Source organism: Chrysoperla carnea, chromosome 1, assembly GCF_905475395.1.
Source record: "Chrysoperla carnea chromosome 1, inChrCarn1.1, whole genome shotgun sequence".
Lineage (NCBI taxonomy): Eukaryota > Metazoa > Arthropoda > Insecta > Neuroptera > Chrysopidae > Chrysoperla > Chrysoperla carnea.
In genome coordinates, this window is record NC_058337.1 from 80368866 (window position 1) to 80385226 (window position 16361).

General features: G+C 27.6%; 1 protein-coding gene across 2 annotated transcripts in view; it reads right to left on the reverse strand.

Moving 5' to 3' along the window:
- The window catches only part of LOC123305684 (mushroom body large-type Kenyon cell-specific protein 1), a 162366-nt gene that overhangs the window by 26325 nt on the left and 119680 nt on the right, over window positions 1–16361 (reverse strand). For both annotated transcript variants that reach the window (XM_044887472.1, XM_044887470.1), the window contains exon 3: window positions 3208–3983. In XM_044887472.1, coding sequence (XP_044743407.1) covers window positions 3208–3983 — 776 coding nt within the window. The remainder of the gene's footprint in view (window positions 1–3207; window positions 3984–16361) is intronic.

Consider the following 16361-nt stretch of genomic DNA (forward strand, 5'->3'; position numbering starts at 1 on the left):
AAAGAACCAATCGTTTACACTAAAGATACCACAAAATGTATTATTATCAAAACGATGGTTAACGAATTTAAAGAAGGACCTTGTTAAATATCCGGTTGAGTAATTTTTAAAGACCTCTTAAAAACGTATACAAATAAAAAATAATCTTTTGTGTCTGTACAAACACAACCACACACACCAAATATAAAATAAAAATAAAACAAAACTGAAACTCCCCCTTTAAAAAAAATTATATAAATAAAATATTTTAAAAAATAAAAAAATAAAAAATATTTAGGTCATCCATTAAAATATAATAAATACAAATGCACACAAAATGCAATAACATACATATTATTTTTAATAAACATAACAAAGGAAATTAGTGAAAATCATGTGTTTAGTATGTTCATACAAAAAAAAAAAATAAACGGTGTCAGTAATCACATAACATCTATGTACAGCCTACGTGTATATTTAGACAAATGCGTTTTCATTTTTGAGTTTAGTATTCGCACCGTGTGTGAGTTTTATTGGAGGCGTTTCAATGGTAACGATACACTGCTTTAATTATAGAATTGAATGGATGCATATATAATTGTATGAATTGCATTTATGACTTACATTGGAAATTTAATATTATTGTCTCACAAATTTAAATAAATAATTATGATAATTTACATTTGAAAAATAATATTTGTGAAATTTGATTTCTTATTTTCACAATTTTTAATGAATTAAGTTTAATTAATTAGTGTTTTTCAATATTTTTAATTTGACATTTTCTATAACATTCACATGTAAAGAATTGCAAATTAGTTATAACAGCCTCCTTTATCGCCAAAATTTTTCACTAAAAGCGCTGGTATCGATTTTATTGTCCCTACCATGACTACGCACACAACGAATAAGCGTGTTAAAAGCGTGCATTATAATTAAAATCACATTAAAGTTTTGGTCTCAAAAACAGAGAAATTTAAAAGCTTGTGTTTGCAATGGAACATCCCAATGACATGAATATTCCACCGGTTTTGGTTACTGATTAATTGTAAATTAGAAACCTGATAAAAACTCGATATCTATTTTGAAGTCGAGAAAAATTACTTTTATATTGAAGATTAGTCTTGCCTACTACTGTGTATAGAGGTAAAATATATAGAGAAAAAAATATAAATATTCAAATAATTTTTTTTTAAAATTGATAAAACCAAAATTAAACACGCAATTGAAAAAAAATGCATAGAAATACATGCAATAATAACTTATAGCCCAGAGAAAAGAACAAAAATAAAATATTTAAAATTGTTTAATATACAGCGATTCGCCTTTATTCTATGGACTATACTTAATTACTTTATCATTTTAATACAGTGACATATGCATGCGGTTCGTTATAAAATTTTTAATAAAAACCTTCGACATTACTTAATATAATTAATTTTATGACTTGTGTTTTAAAGATTTGTAATTCCTCTACAAATTTTTAAGAGCATACGATTGATTATATCGATAACATTGACAAATTAGTATCATTAAGTTATAAAAGATATCGCAATACAAAAATTTAATCTAGCTAAACATTATGTTAACCAATGGAAGATTAAGGAATCACACGTTTATATGCCATGGATCTTTTATGTTTTGAAAGAAGAAATTATATATAAATTTTTTTTTCTTAGTTATTTCATATGTTTTAACACTAATAATAATTGGATTATTTTTAAACCTCGAACCAAAAAAGTAAAACCAGTATATGTGTCTGTCTGTCTGTGGTATCGTAGCTTGTAAACGGGTGAACCAATTTTGTTCTGTTAATTTTATTTGAAAGAAAATTTAAGGGAGAATGTTCTTAGCTATATGTCAAGTGCGAGTTTAGTACTCAAAACATTTGATGTGATTTTTGTAAATTTCACTCGTTCTGTAAATTGCGTAGATATAATTTATTTATATGAAAAAAAAATTTTTTGGTGCCCCTCACAGGATTGAGCGCACACACTCTCTGATACAAAATTGCGTACGAATACAGTCTGTAAACTACGAAATAAATCTATATATTATAAATATGAAAGTAAGGATGTTTGTTTGTTTGTTTGTTTGTTACATTTCCACGCAAAAACTAGCGAATGGATTTGAACGAAACTGTACAATAATATAACTCATACATCAGAATAACACATGAGCTATAATTTATAAAGATATATATATATATAAAAAAATTAAAAATTAAAAAATTTAGGTTAATTTGACATTACCATAAATTACAGATTTCTAGAAAAATAGTCAATATAAAACATTTCATGGCCATCTTTTCGGATATACTATAATGAATTATGACGACTATTTTACATTTTTTTTAATAGAAAACCGTACATATATTTTACCTGGGTAAAACAATCCCTACCATAATTTTGAATGTTATAGAAAGGTGATAAGTGAGAGAAAGATAGGTGGAGGCTATAACACGGTGGTCTTTATCAATCTTTACTTTTTAACCCAGCGAAGCGGGTGGGTATAACGCTAGTGTATTTATATTACTGACTTTACCACATAAAATTAGGTTTATGAATATACGGAGTATCACATAATATTTTGGGTTATTGTGAATCGGTATGAATTTTTGAATTTGACACTTCGAATGAAGACAACATCAGCGTTTAAACCGCGAATTTATCGTTGGAAAGCTTCGGCTTGTTTTATAATAATTCAATAAAAAACTTAATATTTTAAAAATCATCCTTAAGAGTCAATATAAATCATTTACCACATCAGATATGGATAAGGTTTTTAAAAGCAAATTTTACGATTCTTGCGGGCCTATTACTCCAGTAATAGTTTGCACAATCTTTTTATGAATAGGGTTGGCACAATCTTTGATCAAATTTCATTATATTTCGATAATTATTTTTTAGCAGGTCCCACAAAAAAAAAAAAAAATATTTCTAATATGGCAGGTAAAGTATATTTGCTTTTAAAGTAAGAACATTATGAATTTTTGCCCTAAAGTATTAAAGACCATCTACAGTCATGTTATGTTTTTTATCATTCATAACCTGAAAGTTAGATAAACATATTTAAGATTTGGTTGCTCATTTTTTGTGTGTGCAAATTATTCTTATCTTGATCGTGTTTGTTTTGCTTTTTTCTTGACTTGTATTAATGAAAATTTATGGAAAGAAGATTGTTCTTATTTGTTTTGAATAAAGATAATTTTATATAAGCAACACTTACCAATGCCGACCCCTGCATAAAGGGCGTTTCACTATCGCGGGAATCCAGTTTGCCGTCTACACAAAACAAACACTTCTCCGAAGGGCTCCAATCTCTTACTTCTAATATTTCGCCAGAACTTGTAAATGTTGTTGCAACGTTTGCTGCTGAATGTTGATGCTGATGCTGATGATGATTTTGGTGTTCTGGTGGTGTCGGTGTTGGTGGATGCCTTAATCGTTCTTCTAATTTGCTTTGCGACGTACAATTTTGTGTTGAACAATTTTGTCCACTGTCTGTCGTCACACCTGCAGTGGGTGTCGTCACACCTGTTGTTTCTACAACACCAGGCGATGCTGCTGTCGTTGATGACGTCTTTAAATCGTCCTGATCCTCGTTGTAGGTCTCGTTTTCGATTTTCACAACACTGTTGTTGTTGTTGTTGTTGTTGTTTAAGGTAGTGGTGGTCGTGGTGTTGTTGTTCGTGGCAGCAGTGATGGGGACGATAGTGTTGTTGTTGATGTTGGTGGGAGTTTGGGGGGTGGTGGTGGTGATTATGGACGTTGTGCCAACGGTGGTGTTGTTTGTTATGGAAGAGGAGAAGGGTGTTGCTGTAGTAGTTATCGTACTGTTGTTGTTTGGAGTTATTGTACTTGTTGCTAAATGCTCTTGTATCAATTGTTGATTGTTTATATTGTTTGCTAATAATGATGCAATGGACGAGCTCTTTGTTAGAGATTCTTGATATAGTTTCCATTTCCTTCGACCCATCAATTCTTCAGCGACTCGTTCCAATCCTGCAAACAAATAAATACATACATTTTAGAATAATTCCAACAATTTGGAAAAAAACAATCAAATGTTGGAATAATAATAATTAATTTGCAGGAATAATATATTCACATTTTTCATTACACAGTAAAAAAAAATACTAGTTGCAAGAAAATTTGTTTTTAACATGGTCGTAACTTACTTTCTTTACTTTAATTTTTAAGCAATTCAGTAAATACTTATTTTCTTGAGTATTAAGATCATTGACTCAAGAAATATTTACTTGTTATAAGATCAACATCCAAGTAAACGCGTTTTCTACATCCAGTATTTTTTTAGAGGATATGTAGGTAGATGCGCGACGCAAAAGAGTAATATTGTGTTTATATGCAGGTCTACATGTATACAGTTGTAGACAACAGTCTACCACGCGTGGGCCAATTTTAATGATTCTTACGTCAATCGATTTATCTTAATTTTGCAAGTGTCACAAAAGAAATGACAGTTATAAAAATTCAATATGGCGATAACCAGATGCCACATTGTGAGAAACAAAAAAAAAATGAATGAAAGACGACGTATATTTTAAATGGGATAACATTGCGCTACTGCGCTAAATAACCCTGCTCCGCTAAAAAAAAAACTGCAAAGAAAAAAACAAATCCACATAGTCGACATAGGGACTTAAACAGTCGGGACCCATTAAATTCTAGACCAGCTCAAATCTTTCCAATAATCGTCCTCACTGTTAAAGTCGCTATGTAAATTGCTGTACTTGTTTGTTTCTTTCCTTTTGATTTCTTTGTTTGTTTGAATGGTAATTTAATAGAGAGTAATCTAAGCTAAGTTTCAAGAAAATTCGTTCAGTTTGGAGAGAGCTACTAGGAAAAAACCTTTTGGCAATGATTTTTTTGTCAAGTAATTGAGGTAAAATTACATTTTATTATTATACCAACAACAATTCCTTCAATTGCTTTTTGTTTATTTAATAAAATTAATTTAAAAATCGATAAAAATTACAGTTTGGTCACTTAGTGACATCATTGTGCAGTGTTTATTCTAATCTCTTATCGAATCCACAAAGTATATATGGTATAGTAATTTTTCAAAATAATATTTAATTGATTTAAAATTAAAATGGTTGTTGTATTGGGATAATTTTTTGCAGAAGACTTTAATTATCATTATTATTAATTTATTCATAATGAAATAAAATATTTATTAAATATTGAACAATAAACACAATTTTTTTTCATGTTACAATAAATATATATTTTTTATATAATATATTTATTGAAATAAATAATGTAAATATTAAAAATATTATATAAAATATAAAATTAAAAAATAAATAAATAAAATAATAATAATAAATCAAATATTGAATTTACATCAAATATTAAAATTGTCACGATCAATCAAAAAGACCGTATCTGTTATGATCTCATCAAATGTACCTATTTTTACATTTAAATTTGAAGGGCAAAAGGTAAACTGGACACTTTTTACCTGTATGAAAATTCGTGACAAATAAATTAGGTAATTTTAATCATTCATTATTTCAGTATTTAATTTGCATGTTTATTTATAACACGCCAATAAACGGAGAAGCATTTGGATCATCAAGAGCAAATTTGGATAATAATTAATAGAGTTACATTTTAACGGACTGTTCGCCTTTTCTTTCTTAGTGTACTTAGTCTAACGTCATTTAAGGAACGTTTTTGCAAAATTTCATGCTTGTAGACCCAATGGTTTCATTTGTCCGTTGATCGATCAATCAGTGAATCTGTCAGTCAGTTTCTTCTTTTTTAATTAATACTAGAGTGATACCCACCCGCTTCGCTGGGTTTAAAAGTAAAGATTGATAAAGATTGCTCTCGCATATCTCCTTTTTATAACACTCGAACTAATGGTAAGGATTGTTTAACACAGGTGTAATAAATGTATTATAGTCGTAATTATTCATTGAGTATATCAGAAAAGATGGCCGAGAAATATTTTACATTGACTATTTTTACAGAAATCTGTAATTTATAGTAATGTCAAATGACTACTTTTACAGAAATCTGTAATTTATGGTAATGTCGAATTAAATTAATTTTTAAATTTTTTTTATTTTTACTATTAATAAATCTTTATAAATTATATATCATGTGTTATTCTGAAGTTTAAGCTATATTAACTGTACAGTTTCATTAAAAACCATTCGCTAGTTTTAGTTTGAAAGCGTAATAAACAAACAAACAAACAAACATGCTTACTTTCGCATTTATAATATATAGAGATAGAGATATAGACAAGACAGATTATAAACAAATAAGTCTAACCGACAAAAAATGGATATTTAATATGGAAGATCGAATTTTGTTTGTGTTTTATCAACAAGCACAAAATGCCCAGTTTACATACAGGTAATCATTTGAAAATAATGCATGTGATATGAGATAGTTGTTTGTCCTCATGGGGAACACACTATTTGTAAAATAATAATTGTAAATATTTATAAAAAAACAAATAAATATTTCATAAAAACATTGTTTATTAAAAAATAGAATATTATTAAACAGTAAAAAACAGCTTTAATTATAGAAAAAGTGATATTATGTTTAAATATGTTAAAAACCTACATGTGCTCATCATATCGCTCGTGTATGAATTGGTCACGTGATTACAAATCTTGAAAATTATCTATTTCTGTTAAAATATCTTTATTCATCATATATCGTATCCATATTACGATATTATCAACCTTACAGGGTGTACCGTTACCTAATCAAACTGATAATTAGGTTGTTGAATAAAATTTTATAAACAATTTTAGGTGTTTTACTAATGATTCACACGGGTTATACTAAATAATCGCTTAATACAAACTATAAAATTAAGTACCCGCTAGTAACACGCTTGGCTGACACCGACTCCAAAAATAACAATAATTTTAATTACATTATATTGTCGTTATTTTTTTACTTTTTAGTGCATATTAATTTGTTTTGGAAAAGTTTTTCTTTTGAAGTCGGTTTTCCTTTTGTTCAAAGTTTTTATTTTATTTTGTGATTTTTAGTCAATTTAAAGTACACTAACTAATTTGTTACTGAAAAAAGAATCATATAAAACGGTTGGCGTGATATTGAGTTATTCGTCCGCTTGGCAGAACTGAGCCAAAATGAAATGGGATCACAAGGAAAGCATCATCTTTCAAATAAACAAAAAAATCAAAATCGGTTCACCCAGTCGAAAGTTCTAAGATAACACGCATAAAAAAAAAACAGCCGAATTGATAACCTCCTGCTTTTTTGTTTGATGTCGGTTAAAAATGAAAACGACTTTCGTCGTCTATTTTGGTCAGTAACATTGTTTTCTGCTACGGTTATCCAAGGTTAGCTTAAATGTTTTAAAACTTCTGTTGTCTACTGTGTACAGTTGTAAATTAAAATAATTAAGTCACAAGATGAGGATATTTTTGCACAGCGAAATATTTAACAAAAATATTTGTCTTAGCTGTAAACCAGGGCTTCTTAAACTATGGGTCGCGACCCCATTTGGGGTCGCGTAGCAAAATTCTGGGGTCGCGAGAAGTAAAAATAAAATTTAACAGAAAATGTTTTTTAACTTGTAAAATTATTGTTTTAAAGATAAAATAACAATTATCGTAGATAAATATATCATAAAATCTTCTAGTTCGGAAAGATTGTTTGTACCTGCATTTCTATTAAGAGTATTATAATAACTTGAATAACATTTACTATGAATTATGAAATGTTATTGGAATCAGAATTATTGTCAATCTCTAAAAGCCGAAATAAACCCGAGAAATAATTATCAACAAAATTTTTAGGTATTAATGCTGAAGAAACAGCTTTAACACATATTAAATCCCAATATCGTTCAGCGATAAAAAATGTTGAAGAGGTCTTAGAGTTCTATCAAACCAAAGTAACACTGCGAAAGAGATATGTATGTATGCGCCTTCATATCTACACTCTATTTTGCTCAGTGCGACTTTCTTTTGATAGAACTATACATCCAGCAGTTTCAAACATTCCACCAAGATTTGATTTGCTATGCAATAAAAAACAGGCACATCCATCTCATTAAATTTTTAACTTATACTTTTATTTAATACTTACCACGCAACTACTTGAATATATTCGAGAGAATTAAGACGGTCAGAATCCATTTTTATTTTTGAAACTCTAATAAATACAATTTTATAATTTTTTGTGCAATTTTTAATTTTAGATTTTTGTATGTTTCAAAACGAATTCTAAACTTATATATTTTCATATGTATATGTATATTGTTACCTAATAAATAAATCATCAAAAAATATTTATTTATTTTTCTTTTATATTTGTATGGGGTCGTCAAGAAACTCGCAATCGTAAATGGGGTCGTGAATTACAAAAGTTTAAGAAGCCCTGCTGTAAACACATAATATTATATACATATTTAAATTGACATACCATACATTACTCTTTTTCTAATTTCTTTTCTAATTTTATACATTGCACTTTTCGATGATTTGCACTTAAAATTCATTTTTAAAACGCCAACTTTCAAAAGAAGCCGAATTATTGCTTTAGCTCTTGAAAATCTTTTCATACTTGAAGCACAAAAATATTCTAATTGTTAATGAAAAACTTAGATTAAATCTGCGTGATGCTTGTACTATCAGCTTTCAGTGAAATTGTAAATGACTTGTTTCTTGAGCCTGTTCATCAATTATTATTTGTTTATTTTATCCGTTATAAATATTTGGTTGATACGTGTAATGTTTTACATGACTTGCACAAAAAATTTATTCAATTTGTCAATTTGTCACATAAATAATTAAAAAATACAATTTTTGTGGACTGGCTCATTACTAAGTAAATCTGACTCTAAAATTAATGATGATTCAAAACCACAAACAAAACCAAAATTTATTTAAAATGATTAAAACAGGAAAAAATTTATTATAAATTATAACGTAAAATTGATATATTAACAAAAAACCTAAAAATATCTACTAACTCACTCTATATTTATAAGATTTTTATGTAAGATTAAGTTTCCTCGTTAGTTATCTGTGTGTCGCGCGTCAGTTATCTGTGAGACCTTATTAAATAACCCCAAGTGAATGTCACTCACGGACAAACTCATGCATACAATACAAATTTTATAGGACCTCTAGACATGCTAGAAAGATGCAAATTTTTGCATTCGAAGCGAACTTGCTTGAAAACTACCGGAAAACTTCAATTTTTTCATTGAAGCCCTCTGGAAAATTCTTGGAAAAAAAAGTTCCTTGCAAAATTACTTTTTTTAGTTATTCTACTTTTTGGTAAGTATTTTTTAAAGTTTTCTTACAATTCATTAAATGATATTTTCTGTGACGTAGATCCAAGGCCGCAGGCTACCACGAGGTTGAGGGGGAGGGAATTGCTTTGCGAGCAAAGCGAGTTTCTAAATATTAAATTGAAATATATGTTACGTCACATAAGGTAAGAGAGGGAAGGGTCAAAAAATTGATGGCCCCATATCATGAGTAGTTGATCTCTCCCTTTGTATTATCTTGTAGCTATATACACAATTCTGAATTTTCAGATTTCAACAAGAGGTATATACACAATTCTGAATTTTCAGATTTCAACAAGAGGTACAAAGAAGTCATCTGATATTTATAGTCCATATCATTGATTTTTAATGTTTCTCTTTTCCCTGTTCAAAGTTAGTTGTTGCTCAAAGCTGATAGACTCTTTGAGTTTGGGTTAATGTATTGTACCATGATCATAATGTGATTTGGATTACCCTTCAGTTCATTTAAAAATATTATATATGAGATAGCAACTATATGGCGACAAAGACAAGATACCAGAGGGCAAGCAGCCATTAAAAGGGGTGTCCATGTGTTTTTGTTTTCAAATAAGGCAGAAATAAAAATTATGAAACTCTGCTATATTTAATAATTCGATTTCTTTGTTTCGATAATTCGATCGCTTCACTGGACAATATCAGCTCTAAAAATAAATATCTCCACATAATAGCCTTCAACTCCCGGTCTCCTTTTAGTCATAACGTAGCATATAAATCCATCTTTTTCTTCAAGCTTTAGAGAAAATGTAGTATTTGGCTTCGGTCTTTGGCGTCAGACAAGTATGCCCAATACACGTACCAATTAACTAACATATTAAATATCCAACATACCAATAATCTTCTGTTTGTTTGCTATCACTAAGCTTCTTAATTTTTATACGATATTTCGAATTATAGAAGTTTCATGAATCGAGATAAAACTACGGATTCATACGGAGAGACAACAAGCATCTATTTGAATAATTATCATGTGTAATGCAACCAGAAAAATATGTAAACGATTTAGTCCCAGACGTACTTTACAAAACAAATAAACATATAATAAAAAATAAATTTATTAATTTGAATAAATGATAGAAACGTGCTTTAAATAATATTTCTAGATGTACCTACAAAATATTTAATGATATGTAATAATAAATGTTGATTACATACATTGAGGTACCAACAACGTATGGTTCAAAAGTAGAAAATTATTTATAATTAATTTTGTTTACCTAAAATAGATGAAAGCACAAACTATGTAATAAATTAATTAGGAAAATACATGCATATATTATTATTATATATATATATGTATTATATTTATTTGTATGTGGTAATGAAAAATTAGTATGCATAACTAACAGTTTTTAGTTTTAATTTCATCATCTTTGTGTTTAAAATTGAAATTTATCATATACGATATACCTACATATTATATTCATTTGTAATTGATTTTTTGTATTCACTGCATTTCAGTGGTTTTCTTTCTAATCAATTTTGTAAAAAGGTTTCATGCATTTTTATATTATAGTCTTACAAATGTTATGGTACTACTACAAAATAGATATGGTCTGAATACAATCAAAGGCGTTCCGAAGATCTTGCTTCAACGGGCCTCCATAAGCAAAAATGTTGCGTCTGTTACAAGACACTGACACTTAGAACAATTTTGACAATTTTTGAACCCCACTTCTTACATAAAATCCAATTTTGTTTTGCGAATAATAAAACGTTGTAAGAAAAGGATCCATAACATTAAAACTAACAGTTTGACGTAGATGAAAGATCTTTATTACAGAGACTATAGTTCGTGATGTACATATATACATTATTTCCAATATTAACTTTCAACTCATAAAATCTTACGTAATTTAATGGGGTTACGGGTTTAATCCACCTCCTCCCCCACATAGGCACATGAATAGATTTTAAGAAGAGATTAATAAATTTTTTTAACACATGAATAGATTTTTTTCACATAAACACATGAATAGAAAACCCTCCCCCCATCCCCAAAATGCTTACGTAATTAATGAATGACCCCCTATACTTATCATCATAAAAAGTTTTATGAACGTAGTACTTCTTATTTGAGATATAAAATAGTTCAAAATTTCGACAAAAATTATAAAACGCGAAAAGTTAAGCGCAAAGTTAAAAAAAATTAATCTTTTTTTTTGTTGTTGTTGGTTACTTTTAATTATGTATACGATATTTAATATTTACATCAAAGTCTCTCGATTATAATTGACGATTTTAATATGATACATACAGCGTAAACTAAACATTGACAAATATCTTGTCGAGTAATCTTAATCGAACCCAGACCTCTTGACAAGAATCCAAGAGGTCCGGGTTTGATTCCTGGTTCGAGTGTAATTTTTTCAATTCTCTTTAATTAATAATATTGTTTTTGTTACTATTTTTACATTCGTGAAACTGAAACTAGCATTACATTTTAAAAAAAATTACATTATGCCTTTACTTTGTACAATAAATTAAAAATATTGCTGTTTCATTATTGGACGAGAATGTTATGAATATAAAAATTAAATTACTATTTGCATATGTAAGTTTGCTAAATACATCTATTACTTATTAAAGAATGATTTATTATGCATAACAAAAATATGGTATTAATATTATAATAAAAATAAATGATATGATTGGTCCAACTAATGTGCTACATCATAATTTAATCGGATATGCTGGTCAAGTAATTATATATTGACAAAATAATGATAATTTACAAGAATTATAAATAATGAATTTAGATCGGTTTTTAATTCATAAATTTTGTTTTTCATTTGTATCATTTCAAGTCGTTTGTTAATCGTCTTCTCTATGGATAATTTAGTTCCAGTAGAACTATTTTTCTTACATATTAAAAGACGAATTTTCAAGAAATTAACGTGTAATAAATGAATAAAATAAAAAATAATTTTATTATTAGTGTATGATTACAAGTTTTTTTATTTGATCTCAAAATTTTGCGAACTTGCGTTCATTCTCAAGAGATTCAATCTAATTTAATTTAAATTTTGAGATCAAATAAAAAAAACTTGTAGTCATACACTAATAATAAAATTATTTTTTATTATTTTAATTATTTATTATAATATAGTATGTACTACCAAAAACCTAATATAAGTTCAATGAATAAAATAAAGTTCTTAACAGTCATTAATTAAAAGTAATTCAAATAGATTTTTGAATAAGTTTTTATGTAAGTATCATATATAATAAATCATTTCATACTATAGTATTTCTGTAAATTCGAGGTAAAATTTATTTTTAGTTTTCTAGTAGGTATACATCACATCTGTTTGTAGTGAAGAGAGAATTATTTAGGTTTCTATTTAACAAAGTTATGAATTTTAAAATTTTGTATTAATTAAATTTGCATTAAATAATATAAAAAAAACTACCTCACTTTTATAAACTTTTCAAAATATTTATATTACTAAAATTATAACCATACTCTTTAAAAGATATTATCTGGAAAATGTATTAAACTTTATTCAATGTAGCCAAAAGAAATTTTTATTAACAACAATTTTTTTATAATTGTGACTCTTATGTTTGAGAGCAAATTAGCTAGGGAAATTTTAAATACACCTCGTGTTACTCAAGCAAGATTTTAAAATTTTCGAGACTAGGTAAAAAAGTTTTTCCAAGAACGAATTTTCATGAGATATTAAAAAATTTTCTCTAAATTTTTTCTGTAAATGATTATTAAAAAACTCTTTTAATTTAAAAAATGCCGGTCAATGAAATGAAAAATCGCAATGAAATCAATTTATTAATAAACTGTATGTTGTATTTAATTTTGGAATCCTGAAGAAATTCTATAAGAGAATGAAACGTTGTGATATAGTAAAATATTGTTTTTAAAAACGTTTATGTATTTTAACAAAAAAATAATTATTCTAATTTATAAAAATGCATTGACTTTATTTTTTTTGTTGTTGCTAAAGAAATAAAGAAATTACTAAGACTGACACTAAAAATATTTATAAAATATTTTTGGTACCCAGCCACTAGAATCCAAAAAATTTTAGTGGAGTTAATTAAATAAAAAAAAGCTCTAAATAACATAAAATTTATTTCAATTTTAAATATGTGTTTTGATCACACGAAATCTTGTTTAATCAAAATCAAGGCTAATTTTATTAAAAGTTATTTATAGGTAATTTCAACCATATGTGGATACACAAGTTCTCTAATAACAATTTTTATTGAAGAAATTAAAATGTTGTTAAAAATTGTATTTTCAAAAACATACAGAAAAACATATATTTTATATGAGATAGAAAGCATGTTGAAAAATTAACTGTTCTCTTTTTACGACTAATACTTTTTACATTTTCATTGAGAAAAAACTATTCTTTCAAATAACAATAATAATACATTATTGATAAATTATGATTTAAATCATTGGAATCTTAATTGTATGCTTAATTTCAAAATTTTTTACATTTATAGAATAAAATGAATATTGGAAATGCTAACAAACAGTTGAATTTCACAAACTGAAGTAATGATTAGTTTGTATTATTTTCAATAGTTTTTAACCGACTTCAACCAAAAAAGGAGGAGGTTATCAATTGGACTGTTTTTTTTTTATGTGTGTTACCTTAGAACTTTTGACTGGGAGAATCGATTTTGACGATTTTTTATCTATTTGAAAGCTGATGCTTCCCGTGTGGTCCCATTTTGGTCCACGCCAACCGATTTCGTTGATTCTTTTTTTTAGTGAAAAATTAGTTAGTGTACTTCAGATTCACTAGAAATCACAAAATAAAGAAAACTTTTAACAAAAACCAAATAGACTTTTCCAAAACAAAATAATATGCACTAAAAAGTAAAAAAATAACGATAAAATAATGTAGTAAAAATTATTGTTATTTTTGGAGTCGGTGTCAGCCAAGCTAATGTAGAAAACTGTTCTGCTAGAGTTGATTCCTTGGCTGACACCGATTAAAAAAATAACAATAATTGTAACTACATTAAAGTATCGTTATTTTTTTACTTTTTAGTGTATATTAATTTATGTTTTGGAATAGTTTTTCTTTTTGAAGTTTATATTCCGTGTTTAATGAAAAAGAATCGCCCAACCATTTCGTCTTTTAAAAAAATTTTTCCCATTTTACTATACATTTTAGTTCGTCACGATTTTAGGATAAGAGGGTACATTGAACATTGCATAGACATTATTCGGGAATAATAAAGTATATTATTGAGTTTTATATCTTATATATATAGGAGACTTTCTATAGATATAGATAGATAGTCACTCATCACGATATCTCTGGAACTATAAGACCTAGAGACTTGAAATTTGGCAGGAATATTTCTTTTGCCAAGTAGAGGTCAGCTAAGAACGGATTTTACGAAATTCCACCCACAAGAGGGGTTGCGGGGGTGTTCATGACTAAAAAATTCATATTTTTAAATTATGGCTTTTAATAGTTCAAAACTTGGTCAGAATGTTTTAAATTACATTTAGAAATTTTTTTTACCTTCGGAGAGTAGAAAGTTGTAGCGAGAAAGTGGGAAGGAAATATCGAATATTTACAAATATACCTAAGTGGGGTATCAAATAAAAGAGCATGACGTGTACATTACAAAACTGTTATCCAACGCAAGGAAATGTGGAGGGAGGGGTGCAAGTGGGGATGTTGCCCAGCAAAGCGGGTATATTTTACGCCAAGCAAAGCGGGCGGGTAACAGCTAGTTATATATATGTGTGCTAGAGTGAGAGCGAGGATACTACTTTATTTGGTATGAATTTAAATATATTAACACGTTTCAAATAAAAATATGTTATGAACAAGTAAAGTCATTAAAAAAATGATGTAATTAAAATAATATTGAATGGAAAATTAATTAAGAAAATGCTATTATGAAAAATTATACAAGGCAGCAGAATATTTAAAAAAAAAAAATTTGTTATAAAATAAATGTCACTGTTTTATTCATTATTATTTTATATTTTTATTATTTTTATAACGACATTTTGTATGCACTTACATGGACCACAATTTCTATGGTAGTTTTATCTGTTAGTTTAACTCTAGGATAAAAAATTACCTCTCAAGAACATTTTTTAATCAATTTCTCTTCGTAAAAAAAATATTGCCAAAACAAGCTTGTTGTCGATTTAACTTTTTTTAAAATAAGTTTCATTTTTACACTAGCGATTATTAAGGCAATCGGTACTCTAAGATCGTCTTTCAAGTGACAGATGTGTTCTTTTTATTCTCGGAAAATGAAATATGTAAAGTCAGATTAATTTTGGGAAATATTGAAACTTTAGTACTAAAAGTATAGAAATGTTTAACAGCTGCAGATAACCCTTATTTGCGATCAGCCAAGTAGGTACAATAAGTCGATCATCAAAAACCTAACCTAGCGAAATCAACCATTACCAATCTACAAAAAATTGGGTTGTAAGAATGGGCTACTGAAAATACTCTTCCATTCTTAACCGGAAGGTTTACTCTTGAAAATAAACTACTAATAACTAGGAAATATTTGTCGCATTTATATTTAATTTAACATTTCAAGAACATCCTAAAAGATTTTCAATGCAATAATATGATATTAGAGAGGTCTTATTATGTAGGTTATATAAAAAACGCAAAGAAATATCTTGTTATCAAAATACGGGGTGTACCCGTTTTTAGACTCTGAGAAAAAATGTTTAAGTTCCTTATTTGTAAGTTATTGATTAGTAACAAGCTTTGTTTCTAGAAATTTGTAAAATTAAATGTAGCTCTATTGATTTTTATGATGATCAGTTTACATTTTTAAACAATGTGTTAGGAAGTTGTTTTGAAAAGAAACGTAAGAAACACTTCTCAGTTCAAAACCAAAATATTAAACAACTGAAATATACAAAATACAAAATATCTCGACATAAAATAGAGTATCGGAATGAAATGTTTAATATTATTATATTTCAAATAATATTATTTTTATAGTTTACATTCTATAAATTTGATTAGGTGACTACTGTAGTGGGTAGTTACCGTTCAATATATCTACACAGCAGA